This window comes from Paracoccidioides brasiliensis (assembly GCF_000150735.1).
Source record: "Paracoccidioides brasiliensis Pb18 unplaced genomic scaffold supercont2.5, whole genome shotgun sequence".
Taxonomy (NCBI): domain Eukaryota; kingdom Fungi; phylum Ascomycota; class Eurotiomycetes; order Onygenales; family Ajellomycetaceae; genus Paracoccidioides; species Paracoccidioides brasiliensis.
Genome location: NW_011371362.1, coordinates 1,708,976 through 1,721,892, shown reverse-complemented (window position 1 = coordinate 1,721,892; position 12,917 = coordinate 1,708,976). Strand labels below are relative to the sequence as shown.

Sequence of the window (12,917 nt, the reverse complement as noted above, 5' to 3'; positions counted from 1 at the left end):
GCACCCAGCATTCTCCAATGCTAGGGGATATGCTAGATCCACGGGCCCTGAGTAGCTCAATGGCCATATATCATACACTTGCAATTCGGGGGGGTAGGCCTCTCTCATCCATGGAGATTATCCATTGAACTAGAGCTTCTTCTTCTGTAGGTGTCAATTTCTGGCGTTGAGACTGGGATTTCACGCGTGGAATGCCTCCATGTAGTCGATTGGATAGGGTGGCACGAGAGACACCATAGGCCTTAGCAGCAGCTCGAATGCTAGAAATTTGCTTGGTTTCATAGGCTCTAATGGCCAAAAGAAGTTTTCCTTCCTGATTAGAGGCTTGAATTTTCATTGTGGTTGAGAAATTGAGCTTTGATTGTTGATGATGGGTTGAAATTGGAAAGGTGGCCAGTTGAGTGATCTGGCCAGTTGAGTGATCGATTACGTTAGTTAACTAATTGAAACGTTGGGATGTTCAATGCTGCGCTCAGACGCTTTAACCGATTAACCTCGCTAAAAATAGGCGGGGTCGTTGCCTCCGCAACCAGGCACGTCATTGGATACAAACCCACTAAACAAGGCAACCCATCAACCAATGACTCTCTCACCACTGCAAAAACACCGGTCATTGAAAGATATTGAAAGATATTTATCAATACACAGTGTGCTCTTGCCACGCTGCCCTCTCAAATATCCATTCATCGCTTTACCACCCTCTCCGCATAATAGACTAGACCACAATGCCAACCACCACACGGCGCCGCTCAGGCAACCATCAACAGTCCACCCTCTCCTTCGGCGGCCAACATAAAGTCTCCAAACCAACCTCAACCTCTTCCCTCGCCGGTAAAAAGGGACTGAAAGCCGATGTCAGCTCCCCAGTCGCTGAGGTCCGTCAGCGGAGTGTGTCGGGTTCAGCCTCGCCAGCACCCACAGCCTCACCAGCGACGACAGTGGTTACACACCCTGCTGAGATCGAGCCGGAGCAAAGGCCTGTTGCTGCGTCGTCGAAGAGCGAGAATGTGATCGCGGAACAGGCGAGGGTTGAGCTGCGGCAACCCAAGTCTGAGGAGGATGTGAGGGCTGAGGCATTGACGGAGATGGACATTAGGCAGTATTGGCAGAGGGAGGAGGAAGGAAGAATTGCTGCCAGGGGTGAGTTATTGTGCTTCTTTTTTGGACCTCTAGTCATATTGTCTGGGGTGTTTTAGTTTCTATGTGTGATATCTACATGTGTATTGGGATGTTGTTATATATGGTGTTGTATGGTGTTCTCTGGGTGCTTGATGGAATTTGTCTGAGAAGCATTTTAAAACTAACAGTTTGCGTTGTCTTTCTGTTCTGTAGTGCACCAGCAACATTTGACGGTGGATGAGAAGATACTACGACATTTCGACCTGTCGAATCAATATGGGGTATGCTATATCATTACGAGTACCGTTTGCTGCTACTATTCTACTCCTGATTGATTGACTGACTGCGATGAACAGCCATGTATCGGGATTGCACGAATAAAGCGCTGGAGACGAGCACACATGCTTAACCTTAATCCTCCCATTGAGGTCCTTGCTGTGCTGTTGAAAGATGAAGCAAAGGGCATTGCAAACGAGAAGGCATATATGGACGAGTTGTTGTAATAATAATAAGGATGGGTAGGACTTCATCACTGCTGTCCTCCAAACTCGAGGTAATGCATGGACCCGGCTCTCGTCACATTTCACATATTCATTCACATTTCCTCCATTTTGGCTGCCTTGATTTCCCTGGGATCGCTGAGTTTGCTGTTCGTTTTTTTTTCTTTTGTTTTTCCTTTTTGGAGTCTGGTATGGGATCGGGGAGCGGAGTGAGGCGTCTAGACTATCATTCACTTGTAATGATCTATATAAAGAACCTTTATTTTTTTTCCCCTTTTCTTTCATTTTTAATCTTATCTGCTTCACCTGATACTTCACTGTTGAATGAACGTGCACTTTCGGAAAAACAAAGGACAGGAACAATCATGGGATAACTAAACACAGGAGGAGAAGCGTGGTTTGAAATACGCTTAACCAGAGCATCGAAGCATCTATAGAACTGGGTTGATGGCCGATCCATTTAACCGTGGGCAGGGCTAATAATAAAAGGCTTGTGAATCTCTGGTATCGGTATCGAATGCATTTTCCACTGCACTTTCGGAAGATCCTTTCAATCGTGCATACAACTGACTAGGAGAGATCTCCTGAAACGACAGGCTTAAGAACGCGAAGATCATCATAACCCGAAGTTCTTTATGCAAGTTCTATTAGCAACAGCTCTTCTTTTTTCTCACAGCGCTGGGTTTCACCCTATGTAGCTGATCCATGGATATTCATGGATAGGAACATTCGCACGGAACTCGAGGCGGCTTTGTTAGTCCCACGTCAAGGGTTGTCTCTCATTTTCAGTTTCACTTGATGATTGTCATCTTCCAGTTCCAACACGGGCTGCGTTGGTGAATTTATCATTATTTCTTGTCTCATCCGACAGCACATGGATACGTTCTGGGTATTGTTTCCCCACAGGTATATAGAAGGGAGTAGCTAGTCGCCAATTCCCTGGTTTAACACCACCTTAAAACCTCCAAGTCTTGCGGCCCGAGTTTCTGAGCATTTGCTTTCAAACGCTTCCCGTCTGTCATTGATTCATTGGCAGATGGACGATCCCGAATTAAAAATATACTCCAAGTACTATTCCATACAGGCAAGAGGCTATGCCAAATATGCCATCCATTACATCGCGCAGGCTAGCGTTACATTCGGCTCCCGCCTACATACCCTTGGATCATTAATTTTGCCCCGCTACGCCGTCGAAACCTAGAGAATGTTTCTCCCCATCGAGGTTCATCTCGGTGACATATCAATAATACGCTACCTAACCACGTTTTATTACAATCCTAAAAAATTCCTCTGTATGGACAAGGTATGTTAACTCGGGAGAGTTGCTCGCGAGACGATACGTGAAGAGTTTGAACTGCTGCCCAGGAAGATCGAGAAGCCCTTTATACAGATGCTATTTAGGTAACTAGGTTTTTGGAGTCCCACGAAACATTTTTAGCACGGCGCAAAAGACAAGCTGGCGGGGGCTTGTGATTTTGCAGATCACAGGAATATTGAAGATTAACTTGGTGGTGCTGAAGCCATGATACTCCATCTTGCCTTCCGCTACCTAGGTACAGTTATTCAGATCATATCTTGCTTGACAACGATTTCGCGGATTCTGCCTCAAGAAAACAGGTTAGACGCTTCTAAGCTTAGAACAAGTTTACGAAGATACGCAGTGTAATCCACGGGACTGACTCGAGAACCATTTCTACCTCTGCGTTATATCATCGAGGGCCCCCGTCAAAGCTGCCAAATACAAGCATCAGCATTGACTTCAATCGCACCATCCATTCCGATACTTTAAACTGGCCCGGGTGTTTTAACCTTGGAACTATGGCGGATGTTGAGTTGATCACGGCCTGGTATTATTCTTTTTCCATCGCTACATGCAGGAACGTGGAGCATGATTATTACTAACTTTTACATGGGAATCATCAAGTCCGGGAGAGATATTGGTGTGTTCCAAGGTTATGAGTTCTGAGCTTGGTCTTCACGTCAGAGATACATTCGATACCAACTCTGGTTCTACCTGGAAGAAAACAAGGCTAGAGAGATGGAAGGGCAATTCTCGCAGGTTACCGAGAAAACTGACTTGGCAATCATGATGCTTTTTGAGACCTCCAATAGTTATCTCTCTGTTTGCACTATACATTGCAAAAAGGTCCCAATTAAGTTAAATAAGTCATGAAGCGACTCTTCCCCTAGGCCACTCAAGCAACATCTTCAAATGTTGCACAGGATGAATCTCCAAAAGTGGTCTTGCAATCAATTTTTCCCAAAAATGGTAAGGTGCAGCCCGTCTGTCAAAGATTTCTGGTTTCCTTTTCACTTTAGTCTGATTCGTTCATTAGTGGTATCATCACATCAAGCTTCCCATTGGTATTAGACCAACAAGCGGCCTAGATTTCTAATTCACATGCAAGACAGTGTTGGCCAAACTCCAACCCCAGTTTTCTTGCATAACTACCCCAGATGACAGCAAAAGCGGTAAAAACGTCGCGTGTTACGGAAAGTTCCCTGGGCATGACAGCCTTGGGAATACCTAAAACAGGTGTGTAGGACTGTACTACATCTCAGCTCGAGGTGGCTATCTTCTCACGTCATACTTCTCGAATGTTCGGGTAATACAGAGGCGTCACGGCAGGGTAAGGCACAATGAGTGATACGGTCAATTTTCAAAAGAATATGTTGACGAACTTTTTTCAGCACTCAGCTCGCCCAAAGTTACTACTCTATACAACAAACAAGAATAAGAATGAGAAACAAGAAACTGGATGTTCGAGTTCACCACAATTACATTGGCATATTGCAAATCATGGTAATGAATGGGAGCTAACTCCATCCCTACCTCGTGAGTATGCTGGTAGAAGATTGACTACAATATACCTTGCTCCATTGTTCAATGCTGCGTGAAGTTTAGATTGTTTAATTGTACCCTCAGGGTAATCACTAGTCTTGATGATTTCGCTGACTGACCGAGAATTGTTAGTTTTTGTAACTATGCCCAGTGGGTTCTGTTTTTTGCTTGAATGTCCCAGTTCAAACTCTAGGGACAAATTGAGTGACAGAAGAGCCATATGGATCCATAGTTTACTACTTATCCCGGGCTTGAAAATACAGTACAATCCGCCCTTTTCATCATAATGCGTCCAAACATTCCTTGAGCAGTATAGCAGTATGCATTTAATACGCCAGAACTGCGAAAATTTGCCCAAACTCTTCATAAATTCGTCTGGAGTGGGGAGGGGAGGCATACCTCCCGAGGTCAGTTCTCGAGCGGCCATAGGTATCTCCCCTCTTATTGGCTTGTACCGCCACTTCTCCATTTTCTGCCTAGTGCACGGAACCCAACCCCCCCCACACGTATTACGACCCCCATGAGGGCATATTACGGCTATCTCTAGCTTCACGCCAGGCAATCCAAACCTGATATGGCATCCTGACATGTACCAGTTCACATATATCACATAACCAATGTTGGGAGTAGGAAATCGCATTTATCAGATCATGGGTAGGCCAAACGACCGAGCTTTCTGACGCTCAGTTGTGACCCAGGAGGATGAGGACATCATAATCTTAACTATCCAGGCCATGAAATAGGATGATGCTGGAAAGAAGCATTATGGAAATGCTCTGCACAGCCTATAATGCATGTCAAATTGGAGTCAGGATGATTCGCCCCTGACTTAATCCACCGGCGAAGCCCGTTCCCAGTTTATTTGCTGTTGTGGACCTCTTGCCCTTCTCCTGTACGCGTGGCCATGTATTTTATTGTCCATGTTATTCTTTGGCAGAATAGCCGAGACCATAACATGTGAACTAGGGCCTAGGAACAACTGGGGAGGTGAGGGTGGAAACGGGAATCCCTATTGGGTGGATGCAAGCAAACCCGCTGGTTATTTTCCTCTCCAGGTTCGCTCTGTTTTCCCCTTACCTGTTTCCCCGCCTGGGGTTTGGGCAGTATCCGTTTTGCAGAGTTATAAGAAACCGCATTCCCAGTTCCACCTTGGTTGTCTCCTTTCTCCTTTCATCACATCGACAAATTGACATTCGTTATCTACTCCAATACTGTCGTTTTAACATCAACAAAAGTGCTCCACTTTTGTTTATATACATACACTTTAATACATCCAAGATGCAGTTCTCTCACGCTCTCATTGCTCTTGTTGCGGCCAGCCTAGCAAATGCTCAGCTCCCTGATATCCCACCTTGCGCTGTATGTTAATTCCAACCTTAAAAGAGATAGATGGTGTCCTTGGTTGTGAGAGGCTAACTTGGGTGAATAGTTGAGCTGTTTCGTTGATACTCTCGGAAACGACGGGTGCTCCCAGCTGACCGACTTCGAGTGCCACTGCAAAAAGCCTGAGTTGCCCGGAAAGATCACTCCTTGCGTTGAGAAATCTTGCGACGTTGCTGCCCAAAGCTGTAAGTCCTATAGCAACCACCTGGTTCCTACCATCCTCTAAACACTGAATCATGTTTTAATGTTTATCCCCAGCCGTCTCCAACCTCGTTATCAAGCAGTGCTCGTCCGCTGGTGTCCCCATCAAGCTCCCACCAATTGGCGGTGGTGGCACTACCAGCTCTGTCCCCTCAGTTCCTACCGCCCAGCCCACTGGAAAGCCCACCACTACGCCCTCTAGTTATCCTACCGCCAATCCAAGCCAAGTGCCAACTATATCCAGAATCCCATCTGGCACCGGCTCAAAACCTGTGCCCACCCCCACCCCCACTCCCAGCCGCCCACCTCAGTTCCCCGGCGCTGGCTCCAACCTCAACGCCAATGTTGGAGGCGTTGCTGCCGCTCTCCTTGCCGTCGCTGCTTACCTGTAAATTATGTCAGATGATATCGGTACATCATAGACCAACGATGGGAGGGCATTTATTGGTTGTTTGATTGTGGTATTCCCCAGCGTCGTTGCTGTTGCTTTTAATTTAACTCCCGTTTCTTATATATCTACTCTCTCCGTTTCAAGTATATACAGGGCTATTTATATTCCCCTTTGTGGACTAGGACCGCCCTGAGATACATACCCTGTTCCTCTCATACCGTCACTCCCCTGGGAGTATTCATTCTGGCTGTCTACAGTTGGTTTTGCTTTTGCTTAGGGCTCCAGTTCCCATAATACATAATCAGTTCATCTTGTGTTTTCCGAATTTCATGGGACGAGTATGTCAACCAAGTGCAACGCGGCGTTATGATGTTCACAATTTTTAATCCCTTCGATTTTTCGGACATTTTCATATATCTCTGCGCATTTTGATTCGTCTACATTCCTTCACCTATGTATATCATATTTCATTTGGAATGTGTTGCACATTTAATACTCCCCCCAAATGTTGTCCACATTTCCTCGGAGTCAATCCCAGTGTCAATAGCACGGGTGCCACCTGAAGATGAAATGAAATGAAAAGAGAGAAAAAGGAAAGAGAAAAAGAAAAATATATAATTCATCCATCCTTTACTGTTTGTTCTTAAAGAAATAGTAGAAGTCAACTTGTAACTATTGTTCTATACCTGAACTGCCTGAAAGTTCTGTTTCACTCATACTGTTGGCAGGGTTGCAATTCCTTTTCGTTATGGTGGGACAGCATAAACACGGTCTCAGTCTCAGGTATTAGTTAATGAATGGGTGGGATAGGAGTAAAAGTCTAGATCTGCCGACGTGTCAATGCAGCCACCCAACCGTTCAAGGGACAGTCTGGGAGATCTTGGTCTAGAGTCTGAGATCGTATCGTAAGATGCTATGCATGTATGTATCTTGTCACTCTGTCCCCCTAAAGTTAGTTAATTGTCAGTTGCATGGGAAATTTTACAGCAAAATGGTTTTCTAACGAGTCGTTCAGACATATCCTCCCACTTTTACGTAGTTATCGATATAGAAGCTGGCGGAAATCTTACGATTGACGAGCCCATTTGATGTGATCAAATCAACTCTCCGAACAGGGGAGGAGAACGGTGCTCAGTGGTCAAAGAGATAAATCCCCTGGTTGGCTATGTGATTTAGTGAAGAGATTGAGCGTCGAAGTGGCTCGGCAAGACGACATCGGCTGGCTTGATGTTTCGGCATCCCGAAAGTTATAACTAGTGACTCCGCCGCTCTGAGAATCCTCGTTTAGCCCGTAAGTAAACCACGCCCCTACAATGACGGCATAGCTAATTTAACAAAATACAAAAAGCAAAGATGAAAAGACCAAAGCCAATGCATGTGCGGCCCATGAAAGTCATCCTCGTTTGTTGCATAAAAGCCCCGGCCCCCAGGTTCAACCCCCATGCTGTCAGAAAGAAGCTAATTATCATGTTAACTATTAGTTACTTGATTGCCTTTTCTCCCTCTTTCAACTGTGGAACTAGCTAACTAACTGGATGTTTGTTTCAAGGTTTTGCAAGCCACATCCATGAATTGGATTGCCTTTGTGAAGATTCAACCAACCTTCAATTACAGGGAAACAGCACCAGGAAGATGGAGACAAAAATATCCTATACGCAGACATGTGGCACCTGAAGAGATGGTCTATGGTAGTTATGGCTGACAAAGTGTTGATTGCGTGATGACTCTGTGTGGACTTCATTTCCAGGTGTGGAGCACTTTTTTGTCTTATGTTCTGCCAATCAGCCAGTCCACTGAACTCGGAGGAGGAGCATGAGATCTTCCTAAACACCGTTCCCCTGATATTTCCAAGGTCCGGATTTTTGATTTGGCTGGCGTGTTTGAAAAGCCAGAGGAAGAAACCCTTTTAGCTTATGGTGATGCGAAAAAGTATTACCCAGCTCAAGTGGGGGAATTTTCAACAGCAAATATCAAATTTGTTGGGAGATTCGGACCAGGAAGATCATCCACTGTATAACTTGGCAATGATCTAGAGTATGTATGTACAGTAACTATATTTGCCTTGTTGTCAACGTTGAGAATCGTAATTTGATGAGCTATCTTCATTTTATGGTTTGCCCTGGCTCACCAGTGAGACGTTTGGGGCTGAAGCTTTGCATCTCCCATACATCCTCCGCAAAGAAACCCATGAGATTAGAATTCAAAGCCTTTTTCTGTTCAACCGGACGATCATGCCGTGGGACTTTCCTCTCAGCTATTGTGACTCATATGATATGATCGGACTGCATATACTCACCTTGTTGAACGGTCGCTGGGATTGACCACAACACGGCGCTCTGATTATTCAGGCATTGCAGTCTTTGTTATGGCAAATTCTTCTACGTATTGATTTTCAACTCAGACTTTGTTCATACAGGATTTGATTAATACGAATGCAATGTGGGAAGCTCACCTGCTGGCGCATATACAGATCTACAGATCTTCGGTCTGAAAATCTGATTCCAGAAATTAATGATCCTAGTGGATTCCCGGTGTTCAAAGGAAACTGAGTTGATATATCCCATTCTGAGAAAGTTCTGGATAATCACATCGTCTATCGGAGCTGACTCATTCCCCGTACGAATTGCGTACCTCTTATAGCTGATTTTTAACGAGGCCCGGTTTTCCAGGCGGAGATCATACAGTGGCTTCCTCTGCCAAATGTCCCGCCGGAGGTAATTCGTTCCCATCTCTGACCCATCTCCCTCGAAAATGCTTGTAGAGTATATCGAAGGAGAAAACAAAATGGGTTTCCACAGTTCCTTAGAAGGATTCTACTCTGTTTACCTGAGGGAGAGCCCACTGCATAGGAGCTCAAATATGGGTCCAGGCTGATGCAGGCCTTTAACCTGGGGGCCTACATGCTCGATACACGGATTGATAGCTGTTTCTTTCTCAAGGCAATCATCTCATCCTCAGGTTTACAGGGTCGGCACAGTCTCCCTCCACTTACTATACGGTCTTCGAGTTATGAGTTTGTTACCACAAATCCCATTTTAATCCCTACAACAGTTCAAAATGGTATGGCTCTTTTTGACTGATTACCACATCATGGTGTTTGCTTAAATGTTGTGAAATTTATGCCAACAGGACTCACTCCACTCTTCATGAAATAGAATCATCTGAGTTCACGTTTTTACAGATTCTGCAGATATGACTCAGGGATCTCAGTTGCAAACCCACGGGCAACATAACTCCTTGAGTACTGTCAATATGAAGCCTAACCTTCAAGGATGGGATAAAACGCATGTTTCCCGCGGATCTCTTACTGTCTGTGCCATTTATGTCACGCATTTTGTGGACTGCTTTCCACTGCAGCAGGGCAAGCTGAACGATGAATGATGCATTAAACTCTTCTGCCTTGATACCTTCGGAGGAAGCACTCCTCTGGCGCCAGCCGGGTGAAATAAGATTGTTTCAGCTGGAATAATTATTATTTCACACTGACTATTTAAAGATATGAATGATACTACTAATTCTAATGATATTGCTATCCACAATACCCAAAGCATATGACTTTTCCTTTCCAAGAAAATGGCCAAAAGAGAACAGAGAAAATCAAGATTCATGAAACTGTTCTCATCTCACAAAAACATCAAGCAACGAAAGATATTCCAGAAGAATAAGTCCCACAGGATGCAAGATGCGGATCAGTCTCAGTAGCTCAATCGCTTATGCCTGGGGAACCGCATCGCGCAACAAGTACACCAGAGTGTGGCCCTCAGGAGTCTCGTTACCAGCCACCCAATGGATGGAGTAGCCACCCCCATTGCCTTCGTGAGGGTATGCAAACCAGTTTCCACTATATGAGTCGTCTTTAGGGGTTTGATCATAGACGACCTGAGGTCCACCACAGTGGATGCCGCAGCCAGCGCCTGTGGCAAAGAAGCCATCCAATTTGAAATTGGCCTGGAGCTCTCGGTGAAATTTGAGGTTGTGATAGCCGGGTGTGGGATGATCGGTGACAGGCTCCAAGAAGAAGAACTTCTGCCGGCTTTCGCGCGCTTTCATTCTGCCTTTAGGGTTGGGGAGGATGTACTGTTCGTTATCATTAGCATATATATGAATTTACATCCGCGTGCGTGATGCAGAAGAAGGACTTGCAGCTGTAAAATCTTCTGCATCTGTGGATCCAACGACAACAGCATCGTCTACGACCTGGAGCTTGCTGTTAATTCTGGGGGTGGTGCCTCTAGGTGTAATGGCGCTCAGGATGAAGGGGGAGATCTTGGGATGCCTATCTTCAGTCGTAGCAGCGGATGAGAAAGATAAAAGGATGGTGAGGGCAAAGCCCACATATTCAAAAACAAATCTCATCCTGGTTATCTATTTGTAGCTTAGGTGGAAATTGTGGCTGCGGAGAATTTGAAGGGAGATCCGCAAAGATGCTGAAGAGGAAGCTGAAGAGGGAAACTAATCCGTCGAGAGACGAATATCATCGATAAAGTGTAGGCAGAAGAATGAATTATTAAAAGTATTTATTGAGAATACTCGTACGGAGTAGGTTATAACTATTTCTTTGATGGTCAGGGCTCAAGGCGGTCCAATGTCACACAGTCCACCCCCGACCGTATGCACGACGTCCACGAACTGCATGGCTTGCGCCATGAGATGACGGGCCATGGTGTTTGCAGAAGCCTATTCGTATATGCGCTATTTGCGAAAAAGTTTCAAACAACTTGGGAATAACGGGGTCTGGTTTGCTTGACGAGCTTAGCCACGACTCCATGATTTGAAGAACACGCAGCAGATTTGCTTTTTCTAAAAGCGGAATGATGAAGCGGGCTGAGATAGTGGTGCTGGCGAAATGAGATCTCTTCGAACGAATCTTCAAGGAGATGTTGAGACATGGGTCATTCTTGTGAAGCTAGTCACTGATAGGAGCTATTTTTATTTCTGAAACCGATCTCCTGAATGATAGGCCCCTTAAACTGAGAGGCCTTGCAGCTTCGCTTACTTCGAAACTAGCGGTCTGGGCGTATCCAACGCCCGTGGATTTGTGGCAGAGGCAACCAGAGTCCCCGTCGGCTCGATGCACCCGCCAGCTCACCTGCTTGCTTGGAAAATGGGTTGCATTGTCTTCCAGGAACAAGCTTTGACAGGATGACGGAATAATAAAGTATCCAGCAACAACGCTGACAGCTTTAATAATTCGCAGTGCCCCTGAGCCCACCTCTGAGCTCATTCAACTGTCCATCAATCTATCCATATCAGCATGTCTGTCAGTCATTCTGATGAAGGCGTTCAGGTGTCGCCTGAGACGTATCAGAGTACCAGTGAACCAAGACTTACCCGCATGAGTTTCTCTGGCGAATATACGGTGTAATGATGAGAGCATTGATGGTACGTCCGAACTCCAATTACTTGTATATATTGATGATGCGGTTAACTAATTGAGTGAAAGGTCTAACTTTTTACACTGTTGTGTTATATCATATCTTTGAAGGGGACTGACTACAAACCTTGGAACTGTCAATCTCAAGTTTTATCCGGTGGTCATCTGCAACTTTGAACAAGTCTAGTATTTTTTCACCAGGTCTCGTCGGCCGCATTGCTAGGTCGATTTCTGTACAGAGAATGGATTGGGACGGGCCGCTGAATTAACCAATATGTTCCAAGCCAGCGAAAGCGATTGATAATGAACAATGTTTTGTTATGGGTCTGCACAGCTTTTCTTCTCTGGCAACCATGATCCGAAATCTAACGTGAAATTCGGCGACAAACTGAAAAATCCTGAATCAACTAACTGGGAAGAACACACTGTCCGCCATCATACGGAGTAGACTCTGAAATGATCCAGCGTAAGCGTAGCTTATGTTGAAGTGTGGATATTTTTCTTGGTTTCCCTTGAACATTGTGAGCGATGAACAGATCTACAGTTGACCCTAGGGAAGATGTCGGGAACAGGTGCTTGGCCTGATTCGGTCCCAGAGCCTTAAGTTCCAGGGTCCATCCAGGCTGGATGGAGTAATTCCTTGACTTTCTTCCCCTAGGTCATGTAGCTCGCCCTCTGCGCACGCTCACCAGCGACCTGCCTATCGCTTCTCTGCCATAGAGCCTCTCGGCGAGATATGATACAGACACAAATCATTTTCCTATTTACACAAGCTCTATACTGAGTCATTTAGCACATAGCAGAATTTCCAACTATATACAAATTTCTTAGTAGAATAATGCCTCATATTCAACCTTCCAAATCTCCCAACCAAGGTACCCCTGACAAAATCCAAAATTTCACTACATTATGAACAATTCCGCTGCCCTTCACTATAAGTTCAATGTCCTTATTTACATACACATTTTAGTATAAGCAGCAACTCATAATTCATTGTGTAAGGTCGAATTCTACCCCAAATCGGGTGTCACCCGAGGATTCTGGGATTTTGGTGAAACCAGGGAGATTCAGAAGAAACTTGAGAGGGACGGGTTTCAACAGCCTTTC

At 45.3% G+C, this 12,917-nt stretch overlaps 5 protein-coding genes across 5 annotated transcripts; 3 read left to right on the top strand and 2 right to left on the bottom strand.

Annotated features, from left to right (window-relative positions):
- Positions 1-725: 725 nt before the first annotated feature.
- Positions 726-1,622, top strand: PADG_05001 (uncharacterized protein; the record flags this gene model as incomplete). The annotated part of the gene is made up of 3 exons (XM_010762169.1): positions 726-1,140; positions 1,333-1,400; positions 1,476-1,622. The coding sequence occupies 3 exons, from the start codon at positions 726-728 to the stop codon at positions 1,620-1,622; spliced, it is 630 nt and encodes a 209-aa protein (XP_010760471.1).
- Positions 1,623-5,739: 4,117 nt separating this feature from the next.
- On the top strand, positions 5,740-6,437 carry PADG_05000 (uncharacterized protein; the record flags this gene model as incomplete). Its single annotated transcript, XM_010762168.1, has 3 exons — positions 5,740-5,820; positions 5,891-6,029; positions 6,103-6,437. The coding sequence occupies 3 exons, from the start codon at positions 5,740-5,742 to the stop codon at positions 6,435-6,437; spliced, it is 555 nt and encodes a 184-aa protein (XP_010760470.1).
- Positions 6,438-8,538: 2,101 nt separating this feature from the next.
- PADG_11859 (uncharacterized protein) lies at positions 8,539-9,165 on the bottom strand (the record flags this gene model as incomplete). Its single annotated transcript, XM_010762273.1, has 2 exons — positions 8,539-8,690; positions 8,889-9,165. 2 exons carry the CDS (start codon positions 9,163-9,165, stop codon positions 8,539-8,541), a joined length of 429 nt encoding a protein of 142 aa, XP_010760575.1.
- Positions 9,166-9,628: 463 nt separating this feature from the next.
- On the top strand, positions 9,629-10,138 carry PADG_11858 (uncharacterized protein; the record flags this gene model as incomplete). The annotated part of the gene is made up of 2 exons (XM_010762272.1): positions 9,629-9,745; positions 10,007-10,138. 2 exons carry the CDS (start codon positions 9,629-9,631, stop codon positions 10,136-10,138), a joined length of 249 nt encoding a protein of 82 aa, XP_010760574.1.
- Positions 10,139-10,147: 9 nt separating this feature from the next.
- Positions 10,148-10,792, bottom strand: PADG_04999 (uncharacterized protein; the record flags this gene model as incomplete). Its single annotated transcript, XM_010761923.1, has 2 exons — positions 10,148-10,487; positions 10,548-10,792. The coding sequence occupies 2 exons, from the start codon at positions 10,790-10,792 to the stop codon at positions 10,148-10,150; spliced, it is 585 nt and encodes a 194-aa protein (XP_010760225.1).
- Positions 10,793-12,917: the final 2,125 nt, after the last annotated feature.